The sequence below is a fragment of the Taudactylus pleione genome, unplaced genomic scaffold (assembly GCF_031769625.1).
Source record: "Taudactylus pleione unplaced genomic scaffold, aTauple2 ptg000738l, whole genome shotgun sequence".
Classification (NCBI taxonomy): domain Eukaryota; kingdom Metazoa; phylum Chordata; class Amphibia; order Anura; family Myobatrachidae; genus Taudactylus; species Taudactylus pleione.
In genome coordinates this window covers 913,248-934,988 of record NW_028285140.1, presented here as the reverse complement: position 1 = coordinate 934,988, position 21,741 = coordinate 913,248, and the positions used below count along the sequence as shown (strand labels likewise).

Sequence of the window (21,741 nt, the reverse complement as noted above, 5' to 3'; positions counted from 1 at the left end):
CACTCGCAAACCTACTTTCAAGACAAAATGGACTACCGACCGCAACATCTCCGGACCGGGGTTGTTAGTTTGTCTGATTCTGTGTCCATTTTACCCTTCCTAACTTCAGATTTGATTTATTGCCATCTTGTACATTGGCTCCTTCCATCTGTGGGCACCAAATAAATGCCAACATCTCTATAAAAGCGCCCTGCGCAGCAGTAACGTTCCGCATGGTCGTGGTGTAAGCTCTGGTCACTTCCTCCAGCCGCACAGACTTGAGACCAAATTAATCGACAACTGGGCCTTTTATCACTCGTTTTGAAGGATAAAACTCAATGACTGAGGCCCTTAGAGAGAACACATGTAACAGACGAGGAGGACTTACATCAGGCAGGGGCGGGAGGTTGAAGGAGTTGGCTGCTGACGATACCAAGTCAATAACGGGAGAAGACAGACCTTTACCATCACTGCCTGCCACGCTAGTAATGGTGGGACTGGATGGCGTGGCAGCGGCACTGGCAGCGGTGTGAGCCAGGGATTGGTTCCCTGCGCCTTGCCACTATCGAAAAAAAAAGATTAAAAAAAATTATATATGAATAACAAATACCACTTGAGCTTAAAAACTAACGCTTAACCCAGGAAACAATTTACCAGAGGCACCAAATGCAGTCTCCATATTATGGTGAAGCTTCTATGCACGGACAGTGATACTCCGGTAACTGCGCAGTATTAGGAGCGCCAGCAACGTCAGCCAGACTACAGTGCCGGCTCTCCGGCACACACTATAGCAGCCCAGTGGGCGCGCCTAATCTTTATGCCCCATCCAGAGACACAATTGTGAGCAGCGACCGGGTACAGACAGAGTAGAATACGGGTAGTGAAACTTTCTCAGACAGAATAATAACCCTTTTATATTCATCTCAGAGAGAAATCTGGGGCTGCTGCTTCCATGGGTATATAAAGGGTCCCACACACGACAAATGTCCCCGTACCTGTTTCATGGCATGCTGGGCCATGTACGCCACTCGGACAGGACTGGGCCCCATGGCTCTCCTGGGCACGTTCTGCATATGAAGCTCCGATGCCGGCTGCGTGTTGTGCGGGTACCGCATCGGCTGGCCGGCCACCAGCATACCGTTGGCTCTCGGGTTCATGGGCTGAACGTTCACAAATCGCTGCACCTGCTGGAGGAAAAATCGCTGCCTTTTATTTTACTTCTTAGAAGAGTCTCCCTGGAGGAGAGTACATACCATCCAATAATATCTGAGCGACAGGCTCCTGGCGCACTACAAGGTGCAGATACGGTGATTACTGCCCCTGCACCAGACAGAACACAAAGTACTCACAATAATGCATCATACATCCAAAGTACCCCAATATTTAAGTCTCCTTTACTTTACACAGTTGGACACCACACTCGCACCCCACTCCTCTCGCCACTTATGAAACAAAGCTGTATAAAGTCTGGGGGAACCCTGCCAGATAAGGCTGCCCTGGGTTAGGAGCAGGGGCATGTTCATAAACAATTTCCCGAAGGTGGCTGTGCAGTTAGAAGAGCCGCTCTGACCGCGACATCACTGGGAGAAGAGTTATTAGCCCAGACAGACTTATCCAAGCAGCTATAGCGCTGTAAGCGCGCGCAGGCTGGTACAGGTAACAGTGGGGTGTTTGAGGGACGCCCCCGATGAAGGGCTACGCCAGTGGGTGTTGTGGGCACTTCATAAGATGCAGGGGCAGCATTTAGAGTAAAGTGTACATTATTAAAAGAGCTTCCGCTACATATTTCCGCTTAGTTTACCTGATTGCCAACTTGAGGCGGGTGCTGCAGTGGCCCTTGGACTCTGGGGTTGTTCATGCCCATGGGCTGCTGGGGCACATTGGCATTTGGTCGCTGCTGTGCCTGCTGCCGCTGCGCTAGAAGCTGCTGGTGCATGTGCTGGATTCGGAGCTGAGCTAGGCTGATCTGGGAGGGGAATTTGGACAGCTGATTGCCGGGTGGGGTCCCCTGAGAATTCTGTACCTCCACAGGAGTCGTTTGCTGGGCAGGGTCCCCCTCTTCAATCACCAGGGAACCTGTGCCAGGGGTGGCGGAGGAGAAACTCAGTTAGTACGGATCTCACAAATATAAGTATAGCTATACACAGGCGCCGTAGAGCTTATTCCGGCTGTGCACTGCGTTAGATACAGGTCAGTGCTGCATGAACTAGATGCAATCCCAAGTGTCAGCTCTGGGGGCGCCCTTCACTACAGAGCATCTGATGGGGGGGGGGGGATACTGCATTCTGTAAAATCTTGTACCCGAAGTGTTGACGTTTATAAAGAGGCCGTAAAGGGGAAAACATGGAAGACAGACAGACGTGGCCCAGAAGAAGCGATCTGCAGAAGCCGGATTCCTGGGACGCAGAGACTGCCCCCTATAACGCCATGTGTGCATTTCACTCACTAACTGACCTGTATAATAAGTTATATGTGGTCAGGTTATGATACAACGTAACTATCCAGCATCGGAGGAGAGAACGCTATCATACAGCCGCACAATGAGATCAGATGAATGCGTTACCTAGGTTGAAGATATTCTGGGCCCAGGAGTTTGCATCACACAGAAACTGGACGTTATTGGTTACGGGTGTGACGTCCCAGCGAGCGCGCAGCAGGTGCCGGAGGCGGTAAGTAATCTGAGACAGGAAAGGGAGAAGGAGAAAACCCCAAACATTTACTATAGCAATAAGCGTGAAATATCCCACACAAGAACCCCCATATACTGTAACACACCTTGTAATAGAAGCAGCTTCACCACACGGCTATGGGGGGTTAGAGGCCAATCAGAGGCTGTAACCGGGGAACCACTGAAATAATTCTATGATGCCGACGTTCAATATTTTATTGACAATTTTTGGCTGTTTTTGTTGTAAACTGACCCGATGGTCTGATAATGATGAATATGGGAATTTGAAAATGTATTTATAAAAGGAGATATATATATATATACTGGAAGTCTGAGGCTTTGTAAATGCAGATCTGAACCGATGATTGTGTAGTAAGAGACCGCCATCTTACTGTGGCCTGTTCTGTACGTGTGGCCTGAATCAGACACAACCAGCGCTCAGTAACTGGATACGACGGACGCGTACTGGGAGAATGGCGTATTGCGGAATGGCTGCGTTCCACAAATATAACAATCAGGCACCATTATAACCTAGAAAAAGCTGGAAGTTTCTGGAGTGAGGTTTATAAATGGAACGTTATCTGGGCCATGGAGACGAGAACAGAATTGTGACCTAGATATGGAAGCGGCTGTTACAGGCTCTCCCTGATGTTTGTGACTGTGTAACCGGGCTAATGTAAGCCCACACTTGTATATGGGAGCAAGTTACAGGCCGGTCTGAGGAGCCACAAGTCCTGAGAATAAAGGGGCAATAAACACATCACTACATGACAGGATGCTGGTTCATAAAAGGATGCTCCATGTAACGTTACAGCAATATCAGGCATCAGTCATGTTACATCAGCTTAGACCCCATTGTACTCTCTCCCTCTGAACAGAAAACTAATCCGGCAGCAGGCGACCACATTACCGGGCTAACGCTGGTCGTACACTGAGCTATGGTCACGCAAACTGTTTAAATTTGACTTTCATAAGTTCATTGATGCCAAACATGTAGTTCCCGTAACAGGTGACCACCCAAATACAGGAGACCCCAAACTGTCCACCATATGCAACAGCACGTACATGCCAAATACATCCGAGACAGCGCGTACATGCCAAATACAACCGGGACAGCACGTACATGTCAAATACACCCGAGACAGCACGTACATGTCATCTACACCAGAGACAGCACATACATGCCAAATACACCCGAGACAGCACGTACATGCCAAATACAACCGGGACAGCACGTACATGCCAAATACAACCGGGACAGCACGTACATGCCAAATACACCCGAGACAGCGCGTACATGCCAAATACAACCGGGACAGCACGTACATGCCAAATACAACCGGGACAGCACGTACATGCCAAATACAACCGGGACAGCACGTACATGCCAAATACAACCGGGACAGCACGTACATGCCAAACACACCCGGGACAGCACGTACATGCCAAACACACCCGAGACAGCACGTACATGTCATATACACCCAAGACAGCACGTACATGCCAAATACACCCGAGACAGCACGTACATGCCATATACACCCAAGACAGCACATTCATGCCAAATACACCCGAGACAGCACGTACATGTCATATACACCAGAGACAGCACATACATGCCAAATACACCCGAGAAAGCACATACATGCCAAATACACCCGAGAAAGCACATACATGCCAAATACACGAGACAGCACGTACATGCCAAATACACCCAAGACAGCACGTACATGCCAAATACACCCAAGACAGCACGTACATGCCAAATACACCCAAGACAGCACGTACATACCATATACACCCGAGACAGCACGTACATGCCATATACACCCGCGACAGCACATACATACCAAATACACCCGCGACAGCACATACATGCCATATACACCCGAGACAGCACATACATTCCATATACACGAGACAGCACGTACATGCCATATACACCCGAGACAGCACGTACATGCCATATACACCCGAGACAGCACGTACATGCCATATACACCCGAGACAGCACGTACATGCCATATACACCCGAGACAGCACGTACATGCCATATACACCCGAGACAGCACGTACATGCCATATACACCCGAGACAGCACGTACATGCCATATACACCCGAGACAGCACGTACATGCCATATACACCCGAGACAGCACGTACATGCCATATACACCCGCGACAGCACGTACATGCCATATACACCCGCGACAGCACATACATGCCATATACACCCGAGACAGCACATACATGCCATATACACGAGACAGCACGTACATGCCAAATACACGAGACAGCACGTACATGCCATATACACCCGAGACAGCACGTACATGCCATATACACCCGAGACAGCACGTACATGCCATATACACCCGAGACAGCACGTACATGCCATATACACCCGAGACAGCACGTACATGCCATATACACCCGCGACAGCACATACATACCAAATACACCCGCGACAGCACATACATACCAAATACACCCGCGACAGCACATACATGCCATATACACCCGAGACAGCACATACATGCCATATACACCCGAGACAGCACATACATGCCATATACTCCCGAGACACCACATATATGCCATATACTCCCGAGACAGCACATATATGCCATATACACAGAGTCACCAACTACGGTAATGCAGAAAACTAGACATGTCTTATTGTTCCCACGTCACAGACATCCCAGAGTGGACAATCAGACTAAATCATTCTTCTTATACTGCCGATAATTTACACCAAACTATACAGCACTCTACAAACCAGCATTATTAATGGCAGAGTATCCTGCACACACTACTCACCATACAGACCACCCATCAGCACAGTGCACACACTACACACCATACAGACCACCCATCAGCACAGTGCACACACTACTCACCATACAGACCACCCATCAGCACAGTGCACACACTACACACCATACAGACCACCCATCAACACAGTGCACACACTACACACCATACAGACCACCCATCAACACAGTGCACACACTACACACCATACAGACCACCCATCAACACAGTGCACACACTACACACCATACAGACCACCCATCAACACAGTGCACACACTACACACCATACAGACCACCCATCAGCACAGTGCACACACTACACACCATACAGACCACCCATCAGCACAGTGCACACACTACACACCATACAGACCACCCATCAGCACAGTGCACACACTACACACCATACAGACCACCCATCAGCACAGTGCACACACTACACACCATACAGACCACCCAACAACACAGTGCACACACTACACACCATACAGACCACCCATCAACACAGTGCACACACTACACACCATACAGACCACCCATCAGCACAGTGCACACACTACACACCATACAGACCACCCATCAGCACAGTGCACACACTACACACCATACAGACCACCCATCAGCACAGTGCACACACTACTCACCATACAGACCACCCATCAGCACAGTGCACACACTACACACCATACAGACCACCCATCAACACAGTGCACACACTACTCACCATACAGACCACCCATCAACACAGTGCACACACTACACACCATACAGACCACCCATCAGCACAGTGCACACACTACACACCATACAGACCACCCATCAGCACAGTGCACACACTACACACCATACAGACCACCCATCAGCACAGTGCACACACTACTCACCATACAGACCACCCATCAGCACAGTGCACACACTACACACCATACAGACCACCCATCAACACAGTGCACACACTACTCACCATACAGACCACCCATCAACACAGTGCACACACTACACACCATACAGACCACCCATCAGCACAGTGCACACGGAGGTATTAGCTGTGCAGAAGTGTGTGGGTGAAATAATAGTGACACTGGGATTGCACTGGATCAGCCAGAGCTGGTGAGGTGACGGGATAGCCGGCAGATAAGAGAATATTAAATGTTGGGGTGATCACTATATGCTATAGGGGGAAATTGGGCACTTTGTGTTGGTGGAAAGTTGACTTTGCATGCGAGACGTGGGTATCAATATAGTCCCTGACTCCTGCCAGCTGATGTAACATCGTTTAGAATACTTTTCAAACATTGGAAATGAAATATCTAGTACCAATTGGAGTAATCATTAATAACAAAATGCTACATCCCACACTCCAATCCCTTACCCACACACTGCTTAATAGGGGGGCATGGTCTTCCTATGCATGCCAGCGATAGGAAGCCACAGTGTGAGACTTCCGTACCTGCTCCCAGCAAAACAAGCCTCACATACAGGGCTCAGCTAGCAAGACTAATACACCTCTGCCATTTTATCACCCGGGCTGGAGGCTGTACGCCCCGGGGCTCCATGGACAGCCGCACGTTGTACGCCCCGGGGCTCCATGGACAGCCGCACGTTGTACGCCCCGGGGCTCCATGGACAGCCGCACGTTGTACGCCCCGGGGCTCCATGGACAGCCGCACGTTGTACGCCCCGGGGCTCCATGGACAGCCGCACGTTGTACGCCCCGGGGCTCCATGGACAGCCGCACGTTGTACGCCCCGGGGCTCCATGGACAGCCGCACGTTGTACGCCCCGGGGCCCCATGGAAAGCTGAAGGCTGTACACCCGGGGCCCCATGGAAAGCTGAAGGCTGTACACCCGGGGCCCCATGGAAAGCTAGAGGCTGTACACCCGGGGCCCCATGGAAAGCTAGAGGCTGTACACCCGGGGCCCCATGGAAAGCTAGAGGCTGTACATATCACAGGAAATAAATAGCAGACATATATGAAAGCACAACTCTCCGCTGACAAGGAAGTGGAGGATGCTGGGACCTACCAGGCGCTTGCTGTACAGTAACGCGGTGCTGCTGCCGCTGGAGACCGCCCACTTGGAGAAATACACCACGTGCTCCAGCTGCTTGGAGAAGCCGTCCACCTCACTCTGCTGCTTCAGGAGCTTCATTCGCCGATCCTTGGAAAGAGCCTATCACAGAGACAGAAGCTGTCACTACCGCCATACAGTCTATCACCGGTCCCCGAAATAATCTCAACCACACCCCGCACTACAGAGCGCACCAACACCCCACTATAAACCGCAGGAGGCCTTGTCTGGTTATTTATTCTGAATATGAATACCGCACAGCGGGTGTTACCAGGAGGTCTCGCCGTCTCATTCCGCGCTATGTAAGGCGGCCTGGCGGCATGTTCCCGAGCGGTGACATGAATACCGCACAGCGGGTGTCACCAGGATGTCTCGCCGGATCATTCTGTGCTATGTAAGGCGGCCGGGCGGCATGTTCCCGAGCGGTGACATGAATACCGCACAGCGGGTGTTACCAGGAGGTCTCGCCGTCTCATTCCGCGCTATGTAAGGCGACCTGGCGGCATGTTCCCGAGCGCTTACATCCAGCTGGTGCAGCATGGCCTTCCCCTTCTTGTTGATCTCCACCATCAGAGTAAATATGGCCACTTTGATGTCCTGCTCCACCTGCTTTTGGTTCTGGTTCACTTCAAGAATCCTGATAAGAGGGAGAAAATAAATAAATAAGAGACAAAATCCCCCTGAAATACAATACGCCCCATAGAAACGAGCTGTCAGTAGGTGAAATATAATTGTAATTAAAGGAAATGGGCAGCGTGAATTCAAACAGGCCAGCGAGCGCTGCCGCAAAGTAAATGAATACATTAGTTGTAGGAGACAGGGGACTGCAATGCAGCAAGCAGTAATGTAATTGCTGGGAGAACACAATCCGCATACAGATCTCACCTGTAGCCCTATTACTGGGCGCCTCCAGGACCGGTGCACCCTAACGCTCAGTTATAGCCTTCTGCTAACAATCTACCTGAATTATATTTTACAATTAACAATTATCACCAGCATATAGGCACCAGCGATGCGTTCTCATGGTCTCCTGTAAGAGCGCTACACACTAATACCCACTGGTATGGGGGGAGAGAAAGGAGAATATCCATATACATCTTACATAGTGTTCACTCTAGCTCCGCCGGCAGGCAGGGCCCCGAAGCTAGAGAGGGCAACCTTGTGCGCGCGCCAAAGGCGCGCACGCGTCAGCAAAGGGGACGTGGTCATCAAAAGGGGGCATGTCTATAAGACGCGTCCTATTTTCGTCGTACTTGGGGGCGTGCCCGGCACTTACGGACACGCCGGGCAGCCCCCAAGCGCTGCAGACAGGGATAATAGACCGGGTGACCGCAGGCTGTGAGGGCAGGGCGCTTTTTGCCCTCCAGAAGGAGGGTAGGGCGCCACGCCCCGCTAAAACAGCCTAGCGGGAACGCTATATCTTACAGACAGTCTGACGTTGGTCTCTACTACATAACACGCTGGCGTTATAACTGAGAGACCCTCTATGGGGATTGTTATGGAATACCACCGGGCATCGAATCCCAATGCTGGAAGAACAGCAGTGAAGATCGACAGGTAAGTATTTACTAATCCAACCCCCCCACCCCTAAAACCCCTCCCTTAGGGGTGCCTAACCCTAACCCCCCCCCCTGTAAGTGCCTAACCCCCCCTTCTCCGCAGCCTAACCCCAACCCCCCCTTCCCCGCAGCCTAACCATAAGCCCCCCCCCCCTTCCCCTAGCCTATAGCTAACTCTCCCGGGGCGGTGCATAACCCCAAGTCCCTAATGGGAGCCCTTAACCTAACGCCTGTTATTAGACCCCTGCAGGGATTACAGTTGGGAAGCCGGCGGTCTGCATTTCGACTATCGGCTTCCTGACTGCATCCCCTATGGATGGTGTGTGTGCTTCATACATCTTAGAGGTGTTTCTATGCCAGGTAAAACTCCTTGGGGAGATTGTGGAGCTGTACGGTGCCAGGTGCAGAGCAAGTATGGGGCACAATTTAGAACTGTAAGACAAACGAGTAGGAGGTTCCATACTGTTCCCTGTATAGGACACATTGGGGAGATTGTGGAGCTGTGCAGGGTAGGTACAGGGCACAGTTTAGAACTGTAATATGAACTAGGAGGCATCATACCGTTCCCGATATAGGACACATTGGGGAGATTGTGGAGCTGTACGGGGCAGGGACAGGTTTAGAACTGTAATATGAACTAGGAGGCGTCATCACGTTCCCGATATAGGACACATTGGGGAGATTGTGGAGCTGTGCAGGGCAGGTACAGGTTTAGAACTGTAATATGAACTAGGAGGCGTCATCACGTTCCCGATATAGGACACATTGGGGAGATTGTGGAGCTGTGCAGGGCAGGTACAGGTTTAGAACTGTAATATGAACTAGGAGACATTGGCATCGGGTAGATCCTGGACCTCTTGCTGGAATTACCTGTTTTGAATTTGGTCTCCTGTAAATTTTATGTATTTGTTCTTTTCCATTAATTTTGATATGAGGGTATCGATGATGACCTTCTGACTCTGAAAAGCTTCTTCAATAAACTGGTACCTAAAACAAAAGATATATATATGATGAGAGTGTGCTGATTGTCTGCCTGTTATAACGATATAACAAGGTAACAATAACTGCACCCCCCCACACGTGTTATCACTACAACAGACCCTGCTAGGATTCCTCAGTAGCACAAAGGAGATTATTAGTTCTGTATAAACGGTCAGATTAATTAAACAATCTAAATGCACCAACACAGATTGTATAAAGGGTTTACGGATTAACAGACAAGTCAGCGCTGTAAAAGGAAAACCCCTTGTTAATGCCAACGTATATCTAGTGCATGTGCTAACCGCTGCGTAGGCGCCGATTCTAGAACCTAACGTCATTGTGCTGCACCTGAGACGGCAGCCATCGCAGCAGCTGCGTTCCGGGACGTTACCTGTGCTCTTTATGTTCCTGCAGCTGACAGTCCCTACAGGTCAATTTGTCACAGGTTTCACAGTAAAGTTTCAGCTGCTCCTTCTTGTGGAACGGACAGAAGACGGGACGCTGGCTATTCGCTCCGACTGCTTGGGAGAGAAATGGCGCAGTGTCAGCATGTTAGCCCACAGTGGCTGCAGCACTTTACCCCCCCACAGTCGCTGCAGCACTTTACCCCGCCCACAGTCGCTGCAGCACTTTACCCCCCCCCCACAGTGGCTGCAGCACTTTACCCCCCCCCACAGTGGCTGCAGCACTTTACCCCCCCCCCACAGTGGCTGCAGCACTTTACCCCCCCCCCACAGTGGCTGCAGCACTTTACCCCCCCCACAGTGGCTGCAGGGAAAGTCTCCCACAGAACAGACTTATGTACCAGAATTCTGAAGCAAATGATATAAAACTAGAGCTGTAATATGCCCAGAACTAGACCTGCTAATGACATAACCACCATCGTGCACATCACCTGGAGACATCTGTTACCCAGCCCGGGGTATTTACCCTCCCAGCTTGCCCTGTACTCAGTGGCAGCCTCCTAGGTGCCTTGTGGAAGTGGTGGGACATAAATAGACAATGATACTATTGGCAGAGTATTCAATAGCCATAGTACACTTCTAATGGTGGGGCACTAGTGTTCGCTCTAGGTGCCGTGCGGCTATCTAATGAGGGCATTTGCGCGCCTGAAAAGGGTGCATGGCCACTAAAAAGGAGGCGTGGCCTTGAGACCTGCCCCCTTATCATTACTGTATGGGGCGTGCCCAGCACTGGCGGATATGCTGGGCTGTCCCCAAGCTCTCCCCACACTGTGAATAGACATCGCACATAGATATAAAAGTGTCATATTAAATTAATCAGCACCGTCTCCTGGTGCCTCCTAGTAACATGGAACTGTGACTTCAACGCAATTACGGCAAAAAAAAATAAAAGACGCCCGACGCTAGCAGAGTTGCACGGGTGGCTCACTCACGCCAGGCACGTCACGCTGTGTGGCGTACTGAGGATAGGAGGAGGAGGACACAGCTGTAGCTTTAAAATGAAATAAATTAAATCAGTTTAGGTTTAAATCAAGTTAATGACCATCCAGAGAAATACATCTTGGAATGGACAATGGGCAGGTGACGGGAGTATTATTCTTAGACGCTGTGGATCGCACTACGCTGCGAGTTCTGCAATCCGAGGTGTTACCAGGGAAAACAGAGAGCACAGATACAACACGTTACTAGGGACAACGGTTAAACGTGCACTGTGACCAGAACTACCGATTGCAGCAAACGCCAACCCCTAATCTGACATCAGGGACCAAACTAAAATTTATGTTACATCTTAAGCTCAATTTTGAGAGGCGATTGCCACAGAGATTTCTTATCTTCATAACACACAGCAGCACCCCTTTACCTAGCAATGAGGAGTGCTATAAGTGGTCTCATATGTCACAGATAGCTGGATGTGTGTGTGGTGCTCCAAAACGTATGCAATGCCAGACAATGATCCTTATGTGGCCTGCGAGTGCGACCGTCTCCTGACCACAACAGGCCGCAGTTAGGTAATCAGTGACCCTGCTACTAGGACTGCTGGATCCTGTATAATTTAGCCTCCCCTGTGTATGGCCACACTGTACGATGACCTCACCTTTTGGTTTCCTATAACCCAGAGCAGAGTTTCCCGAAGCGAGAAACGCAACGGTTATGAAAGACAACCCAATAAAATGTAACGAAGGAAGACACCGGGAATAGGCAAAAGAAACTCCATTTTGTCACCAGTATGAAGTAAATTCCACAATGAAAACCCCTCCCGAAAGCTTCATCTATGCCCCGGACATAGGCGGTAATGTATTTCTACGCATTAGACCAGAAGTTCCCAAACGCGGTCCTCAAGGCTCCTCAACAGTTCAGGTTTTAGAGATATTCATAGCTAAGCACAGGTGACTTAATTAGTACCTCAGTCAATTTGATTTAAACACCTGTGCTTAGCCATGAATGAGGTACTACTTAAATCACCTGTGCGCAACCATGGAAATCTCTAAAACCTGAACTGTTGGGGAGCCTTGAGGACCGCGTTTGGGAACCTCTACATTAGACGTTTAGCAGAACATGTCTCTGTTATACACAGAGCGGAGAGAGTCTCAGCAGCTTCCCCTACCTGGTGGCACCTCCTCCTTCTGCCGAACGGTGTGGTCCTTGGTAAACTTCACCCGCTGATGGGCCTGTACGCAGTTCTTACACAGCCATTCCACACACTCCACACAGAAGCCCCGAGCCTCCGCATTGTCCTCGCAGCTCGTGCACGCTTGCTAAGAGGAAACACCATGAAAGACGGATTAAAATCACAACCTCTGTAATGGACTGCCCGGCAACATCTACAGCCCCCGACTGCCCGGCAACATCTACAGCCCCCGACTGCCCGGCAACATCTACAGCCCCCGACTGCCCGGCAACATCTACAGCCCCCGACTGCCCGGCAACATCTACAGCCCCCGACTGCCCGGCAACATCTACAGCCCCCGACTGCCCGGCAACATCTACAGCCCCCGACTGCCCGGCAACATCTACAGCCCCCGACTGTCTGGAATCCCTGCACTACGGCCCGGGGGAATATAAATGTGTGGGAGAGTAACGGGAAATTCCCTTCCTGCCCCTGTGTATACCCTACATCACTTATAATAAGACACTGTGATAAATACCAGTTACAGGGGGGAATCTCCTGAGCACTAGTGAGAAGATGGTGAATACTCTGAGCACTAGAAAACCCCAGTGCAGGTAAAAAAAAAACAATTTATCATCCTGAAGATTATTCCTATTCCCATCGCAGCAATTGCTAAACCTCTCTAGCACATTATACAGGTGTGGATCACAGCTAGGCAGCGCTGAGGCAGTATTTAGTGTAGCACAATATAATTACTCAGATAACCATTTCCTCCAGAGAATAACACCTGTAACATCTGTTTATCTACAACGTGATCAGGTAAATGATTGTTACCCAGCACGGTGCACTGCCAGACAGGTTCATACTAAAGCTAGGTACACACTACGCTATGTATCGTACGATATATCATTCAGACGTGGATTGGAACGCTATATTGTGTGGATCGCACATGCACGCAGGTCATTCATCGCATTGCTGTCGACTGGGTACACAATCGTATAGTTACACACCCAGCTTAAGTCCTGTAACAACAGAAGAACGTTCCTTATCAGTTGCAGCTTTCACATCTGGATTTGCCCTGTCTATCTTACATGCCCATTTCACGACCTGTCCTGTTTTCCCCATTGTCCGGTGCTGTGGAGGGGTTGGGTACGGGAACCCGGCGGTCAGGATACAAGATCGTGACCCACTAGGAGCTGCTGTGGAAGCACACAGAGCAGTATATCCTGCTAGCCATTTGCGGTTAGGGCCTGCTGACACTGTTGCCGGGCATGCTGGTATGTGTATGGCCTGTTCAGCAGCAGCTGGACTGCCACAGTTTATGCGCAAACAGTTGTACAATCTAGCAACAAGTCCGCCATACAGTCATGTGTCCCTAAATATCACATAAAAATCACTGTCACCCAAAAAGCACCCCTTCCCCCGCACCCACTAGAGAACTGCGCACTATGTGCCCGACTGCTATGTGCTGCACCCAACAATTTCCGCAGCCACTGTCACGTTCATTGTGACTGGCAACTGTAACATAGGGCCATATTCAATTAGCGTCGAAAACGGATGTTTGAGAAATAAAACAAACAAAAAAAAAAATGCCAAAATCTTCACCACAAAAATGGCAACAAGCAAAAAAAAAAAAAAAAAAAAAGCCTGGAGAAATGTTTTCCCTAGACCAGGAGAAAAAAAAAAAAAAAAAAAAAATGCAAAATCCCTATATGTGGCTAAAAATTTAGGGATTTCTTTCAGAACCCTTCGGACCGCCCCCCCACCTAATGATAAAACAATCCGTAAGTTGCAAAAAATCACCGCATAAATTCTGACCAAAGAAAAAAAAACGTTGAAAAAAATAAATAAATAAAATTAGAAAGCAATTTTTTCCCCAGAAAATTACTGTTCCACGTAAATTGAGGGTACGTTAAAATGGGTGCAAATATATTTTCGCGTCATAAAAATGCAACCAAAATTTGCGTGGTTTTTCGCCAAATTATGCAACTTACGAATATTTTTATCTTTGGGGGGGGGGGGGGGGGGGGGGGTGTCCAAAGGGTCCTGAAAGAAATCCCTAAAACTTTAGCCAAAAAGTGATTTTGCATTCTTTGTTTTTCTCCTGGGATGGGGAAAACTTTTCTCCAGTTTTTTTCGCCTGTTGCAGTTTTCCCCTGTTTTTTGGGCGAAAATTTCGCCATTTTTTTTGCAAAAAACATCCTTTTTTGCTACTAATTGAATAGATCCTATGTTGTGACTGGCAACTGAAATACTAACTTGAGTTTAAGTACTGTATAGGTCTATCAATGTTATTCTGTGTGTTTAAACACACAAGTCTGTTAATAAGGAAAGTAGCTGTGTTTTTTTCCTAATGTAATATGGGATAGTCTATGTGGTAAATATAAAATGCTACGGTCAGTTTATGCTATCTTGATTAAACATGTATTTCATGTTCCGCATGTAACTCCTTATGTCATTACTATTTACATTGTCATTCACTATGTCTGTATACATGACACTTGATGCTTCAATAAAACTTATTTTCATGTACCTGTAACCTTCCACAATATTTAAAGCAGCAGACTGATACTACTGCTGGTAACTGCAATCAGACTGATACTACTGCTGGTAACTGCAATCAGACTGATACTACTGCTGGTAACTGCAATCAGACTGATACTACTGCTGGTAACTGCAATCAGACTGATACTACTGCTGGTAACTGCAATCAGACTGATACTACTGCTGGTAACTGCAATCAGACTGATACTACTGCTGGTAACTGCAATCAGACTGATACTACTGCTGGTAACTGCAATCAGACTGATACTACTGCTGGTAACTGCAATCAGACTGATACTAGTGCTGGTATCTGCAATCAGACTGATACTAGTGCTGGTAACTGCAATCAGACTGATACTACTGCTGGTAACTGCAATCAGACTGATACTACTGCTGGTAACTGCAATCAGACTGATACTACTGCTGGTAACTGCAATCAGACTGATACTACTGCTGGTAACTGCAATCAGACTGATACTACTGCTGGTAACTGCAATCAGACTGATACTACTGCTGGTAACTGCAATCAGACTGATACTACTGCTGGTAACTGCAATCAGACTGATACTACTGCTGGTAACTGCAATCAGACTGATACTACTGCTGGTAACTGCAATCAGACTGATACTACTGCTGGTAACTGCAATCAGACTGATACTACTGCTGGTAACTGCAATCAGACAGATACTAGTGCTGGTATGCTAACTGCAATCAGACAGATACTAGTGCTGGTATGCTAACTGCAATCAGACTGATACTAGTGCTGGTATGCTAACTGCAATCAGACATATTCGCACAGAGACTCATTATCGGACACTGTTCTCCCCAGAAGATTGTGCCAGCCGGGTGGCATAAGGAAGTAACCGGGGGCTTTGCAATTATGAAATTTTTAATTTATATTGACAATCTAGAGATTAATATTTTATATATTAAATGTTCTCTTTTTAAGGTGCCCATACACGGTATGATAAAACAGCCGATCCGACGGCTTGGTACGATTTGGCTGCTCTATTGTACCGTGTATGGGCATGATATTGGACAGAGCGCGCACCCGTGGGGTCGTACATCGCACCCCCAGATCTTACTGCAGGTTCAATCAATCTGGGGATGTGATGTGCGATCTCATGCAGCGCTATGCGGGTGGGGAGTATTGGGCTGTTGGCCACCCGATCGCACCGGGTGCGGGGACCGCCCGATATGTCGGACATCGGTTCCCCCATCGCGTCGCACGGTGCATATCGCACAGTGTATGGCCAGCTTTAGAGGCCCAGTTTTCTGCAGCTTTTCAACAATCAAAGCCTGTAGGATCTGGTTCCTCTAGTGCAGAGGTTCTCAAACTCTGTCTTCCGTAGCCTACACAGGTCACGTTTTGCAGGTCACCCAGCAGGAGCACAGGTGTACTCATTACTTACTGACACATTTTAAAAGATCCACAGGTGAAGCTAATAATTTCACTTGTGATTCTGTCAGACCTGGAAAACATGCCCTGTTTGGGGTCCTAAGGACAGAGTTTGAGAACCTGTGTTCTAGTGAGATCGGCATCAGATTATTTAGTGCGCTCTGCTTCATGCCACAGGTATTAAATTATGGGTAACAGCTGGCTGAACACAGATATAATTCACCCGGATACTGCCCAATTGCTTTTTGGAGACATATAGCCAGACCCACTTGCTGGCTGCAATGATAGCCAGCCCAGATACTGCCCCCACTTGCTGGCTGCAATGACAGCCAGCCCAGATACTGCCCCCACTTGCTGGCTGCAATGACAGCCAGCCCAGATACTGCCCCCACTTGCTGGCTGCAATGACAGCCAGCCCAGACACTGCCCCCACTTGCTGGCTGCAATGACAGCCAGCCCAGACACTGCCCCCACTTGCTGGCTGCAATGATAGCCAGCCCAGACACTGCCCCCACTTGCTGGCTGCAATGACAGCCAGCCCAGATACTGCCCCCACTTGCTGGCTGCAATGACAGCCAGCCCAGACACTGCCCCCACTTGCTGGCTGCAATGACAGCCAGCCCAGATACTGCCCCCACTTGCTGGCTGCAACGACAGCCAACCCAGACACTGCCCCCACTTGCTGGCTGCAACGACAGCCAGCCCAGATACTGCCCCCACTTGCTGGCTGCAATGACAGCCAACCCAGACACTGTCCCCACTTGCTGGCTGCAACGACAGCCAGCCCAGATACTGCCCCCACTTGCTGGCTGCAATGACAGCCAGCCCAGATACTGCCCCCACTTGCTGGCTGCAATGATAGCCAGCCCAGACACTGCCCCCACTTGCTGGCTGCAATGATAGCCAGCCGAGATACTGCCCCCACTTGCTGGCTGCAATGACAGCCAGCCCAGCCACTGCCCCCACTTGCTGGCTGCAATGACAGCCAGCCCAGATACTGCCCCCACTTGCTGGCTACACAGAAGGACCAGTAAGAAACACGTGTCCGCTGAAACGCAGAGTGCAGACGCAGGCAGTAAACTTCACTGTTCAGTAGCGAATGGTCCCCGCCGGTAACCATTCCGCACAGTTTATATACTAGGAGAGGGTTCTTCTCTGCCCCCCCCCAGTCGGACGCTGCCCGGCACGGTGGCACGGCTAATAAGACACGCTGCACTGACAATTCTATATAAATCCTGAGTGCACCACAACATTTGGTCGCAAAACAGTGCTGGACAGCAGGGGAATATCACTGGCCGGAACGCCCGAGAAATAAAGGGGACATGTTTAAATACACAGATGCCACTGATGGACTTCTATTCAAGTTAGTATTGCAGTTGGATTCTTACTGGCTCCTTCTATGTCTACATATTGTACCTAGAGGTCTATATTCTGATGGTTGACATTTTGGTGTTGACCTTATGAGTTGTTTATATTTTATTTGTAGACATTTTGACCCTGTCGACATTATGGCGCTATGTTTTGTCTGAGTACTATACGGCACCAAAACTGCTAAGCCTCTATTAATGTGGATCTCTTACGGTGTAAAACCATCAACCGAGGTGGAGAGCAAGTAGCACTCATGCAAATAGGGTCCAACAAAGGCACTTTTCTGGGTGTTACATAAATGACCCCATGTGTACGGGTAAGAGCGGAGCACCTATATATGACAAATGGGCCATTACTGAGGTTATGTAAGCGAGACACAAATGGCCTTATTACACTATCTTACAGCTGGCTACACCAAATAATAACATCCATCTGCTCAATAGCCAAGTCCTGCTTCATCACTATGTCATTTACACAAAACATACGCAGGCTGGCCACCATGAGAGAGCTGTAAGTGATAATTCCAGCACACGCATTACTGCGACGGCCCAGACAACAGCGGCAGAACACAGACAGCGCGCGGCACTCACCTGACTGGGCTTCTCCACGGTGCTGCTGGGGACTTCTGTGGTGTCGCGTACAAAGTAGTTCTCGATAATGTCCCTCTCCGCACACTCCTGGCTGCATACAGGACACCGGATAATCCCGACTGCCGACACAGACAAAGCACGGGTCAGATTAATGGTCATTATCACTGTACACATTACAATCACGCTGCACTTCATGAGAACAAGAAATAAAATGTTTATTATTATTATTCTTCTTCTTCATTTATTTTATGGCGCCATAAGTGTTCCGCAGCGCCTTACACAGTACATATACTGTAAGTCACTGGTCACCTGTTTAATACAATACAGGACCAGTACATGGATAATATACATTGCTACATTAGTGACCATAACACCTAGATATGCAACAGAGCAAAGCAACCAAGTGTTAGATGCCCTGGTGGGGAGTAAGAAGTAGATGAAACTAAAGTAGGGAGAAGCACAAGAGGGTAGGGGGCCCTGCTCGTAAGAGCTTACATTCTAAAAATGAAACCAAAAATAAGATGCCTCATACAGCTTTTACTGACCGTGCTTGGCACAATACACAGTAACTTAGCACTGGGCAGGAATTGGGCTTAGACAGGTCCCTGGCTCCCAGCTTTACAGAGGGTGTAAGAAGACCTCCATGTTATTTTTAGGACTCCACTGGTAACCGATACATAGAGAGTACAGTACTTGGTAACGATGTGGGCGGAGGATGAGCTGTGCAGGATCCAGCCTATCGCCTCTCTCTGTGCTCCCGTACTATTATAAAGGGAATGCCCCTGGTATTATTCCATATTCTTGTTGCTTATGGTCTTCATTTGAGTGAGCTGAACCAATACAGTCAATTAACACACAAAACAGGGAAATAAGGAGGGTGAACCAGATCAGAGTACTAAATATCTGCCTAGCATCAGCCATGACTCCACATGATCCTCCCCTAACAATCCTACAGGACAGGAGAAAACCACAACTAACATTCTCAAACTTAAAGGGTAAACTCCTCCACACACCCCATAAAGAGGCAATACACAGAGAAACACCTCATGGTTTAATCTCCATCATGTTTTTTTTTCCAATTCAAAACCTTCAGTCCTACTGAGATGAGTGGAATGAAGAAAAACTTGCCTGGCTCCTCTTTAGAGGAGATAAACTTTGGATTGTTAATGTTAGAAAGCAATAAAACAAGGTCGATCAAGGTTAATACAAAGCAATGTTTCACAATATTAATATAATATGCAGGATTCTAATTTTTTTTCATTAAAAAATAATTTTTTTTCTCTAAACTTGGAAAACTGAGGGCAGAAAATGGGTGCAGCACTACAAGGGGTAAGTACTGTACCAGCATCATGCACTGGGACAAAAAAAAAATATATATATATATTTTTTTTTTGCCTTCGCAGGGGGGGGGGGAGGAAGTGCAAACAATGTTTAAAAGTATTTCTTAAACATACTGACGCTGCAGCACCAGAAAGGCGCCAGGACTACTGAATATAAACAAGTTTTAAAAAAAAGTAAATAGAATTACATTGTAGCAATCTGTGGAGCCATGCTGTCAGGGGCATGAAGCGCAAAGCAATGGTTAATTCCAGGCGCTGGGCATAGGGGTAATGTATATGTTCGGAAAGGAGTATAGTAAATAATATATATTTAATCAAGACCCTGGTGGTATTGTGGGATCTGGAGTTTTCCACGTGCTGCTGGTCCCCATCTGATGGAAACCCCACATCCATTGTAAACCAGTGGGGGTTGCTCACCCTAAACCAGTGATTTTCAACCTTTTTTAACTCGCGGCACACTACACAAGATTTTAAAATTGCCAAGGCACACTATCAGGCGATGCGGTGTGCGCGGACTATGAAAAAACACACTACATTAGCTCCCACAGGAACAAAACACACTACATTGGCCCCCACAAGAATAAAAAACACACTACATTGGCCCCCACAGGAACAAAACACACTACATTGACCCCCACAAGAATAAAAAACACACTACATTGGCCCCCACAGGAACAAAACACACTACATTGACCCCCACAAGAATAAAAAACACACTACATTGGCCCCCACAGGAACAAAACACACTACATTGGCCCCCACAAGAATAAAACAATCCCATTGGCTGGCCTAACAGAAAAAAAAAAAAACACATTGCTCCCCACAAAAAAAACAACCATACCACATTGCGCCCCACAGAATTGCTCCCCACAGAAAAAGAAACCTATGGCTGGCCCCACAGAAACAAAAAACAAAACAAAACACATTGTTCCCCACTAAATAGGCAAATATATGGCTGGATAACATATGGCTGGTTCTCACTAAAAAAAAAATTACATGACTGGTTCCCACGAAAAAATAAACTATGGCTGGTACCCACGAAGAAAAAAAAAAAAAATGTCTGGTCCCCACAAAACCCACATTTCTTCCCCCCTTGTCACTCACACTGCAGCAGGATCGCGTGCAGGCGGGCTTCCATGCAGGCTGCAGAGCCTGCCTGGACAGAGCGCGTGCTGGCTGATTGGTGCAGGGCGTTGGCTGGCAGAGCGGGCTGGCGGGCAGTGGACAACGCGGCGTGTGACCTGTGATGTCACGCCGCCGCATCTTTGCAGGTCACTACCCGGTTGCGCCTGAGTCTCCCAGAGGAGCTCAGTGGCCCGGGATGCTGAAGTACAGTAAAATGTGCCCGGTGGCTCTGACAGCCCCGCAGCACACTTCACAACCGGCCACGGCACACTAGTGTGCCGCAGCACACCGGTTGAAAACCGCTGCCCTAAACTGACCCAAGCCAGAAGCTGCACTAAGTGATCGACCGGAGGGTCTATACCTGCAGCCTCCTGAGAAGGTACAGGGAGGGCTGGGACTTCCGTCTAGCTGACTGTTACACTGGCACCCTAAGGGCTCCAGCGTTGGGTGCAGGAAGACTGCTAACCTATCATCTGGCTGCCTGCCCTCTGGAGCCCTCTTTCGGCCGGAGGGAGCAGCCAGAACCTGGAAGAATTTGTGGTTGAAGATCTAGACAAAACAACCATCCAGTGGATGCCTGAGAGAAGAACCATCCAGTGGATGCCTGAGAGAAGAACCATCCAGTGGATGCCTGAGAGAAGAACCATCCAGTGGATGCCTGAGAGAAGAACCATCCAGTGGATGCCTGAGAGAAGAACCATCCAGTGGATGCCTGAGAGAAGAACCATCCA

The 21,741-nt window shown here is 48.7% G+C and overlaps 1 protein-coding gene across 3 annotated transcripts in view; it reads right to left on the bottom strand.

Moving 5' to 3' along the window:
- TRIM24 (tripartite motif containing 24) overlaps positions 1-21,741 on the bottom strand; it is a 65,825-nt gene that overhangs the window by 5,961 nt on the left and 38,123 nt on the right. Inside the window, exons 2-11 of one of the 3 annotated variants that reach the window (XM_088457122.1) lie at positions 18,546-18,664; positions 12,642-12,792; positions 10,465-10,594; positions 9,963-10,079; positions 8,056-8,170; positions 7,489-7,635; positions 2,543-2,657; positions 1,781-2,055; positions 975-1,163; positions 368-541 (exon numbers count right to left, since the gene is read on the bottom strand). In XM_088457122.1, the coding sequence (XP_088313248.1) occupies positions 368-541; positions 975-1,163; positions 1,781-2,055; positions 2,543-2,657; positions 7,489-7,635; positions 8,056-8,170; positions 9,963-10,079; positions 10,465-10,594; positions 12,642-12,792; positions 18,546-18,664 (1,532 nt within the window). Of the gene's footprint in view, positions 1-367; positions 542-974; positions 1,167-1,780; positions 2,056-2,542; positions 2,658-7,488; positions 7,636-8,055; positions 8,171-9,962; positions 10,080-10,464; positions 10,595-12,641; positions 12,793-18,545; positions 18,665-21,741 lie in introns of all 3 variants that reach the window. The other 2 variants (XM_088457123.1, XM_088457121.1) reach the window with 2 other exon arrangements.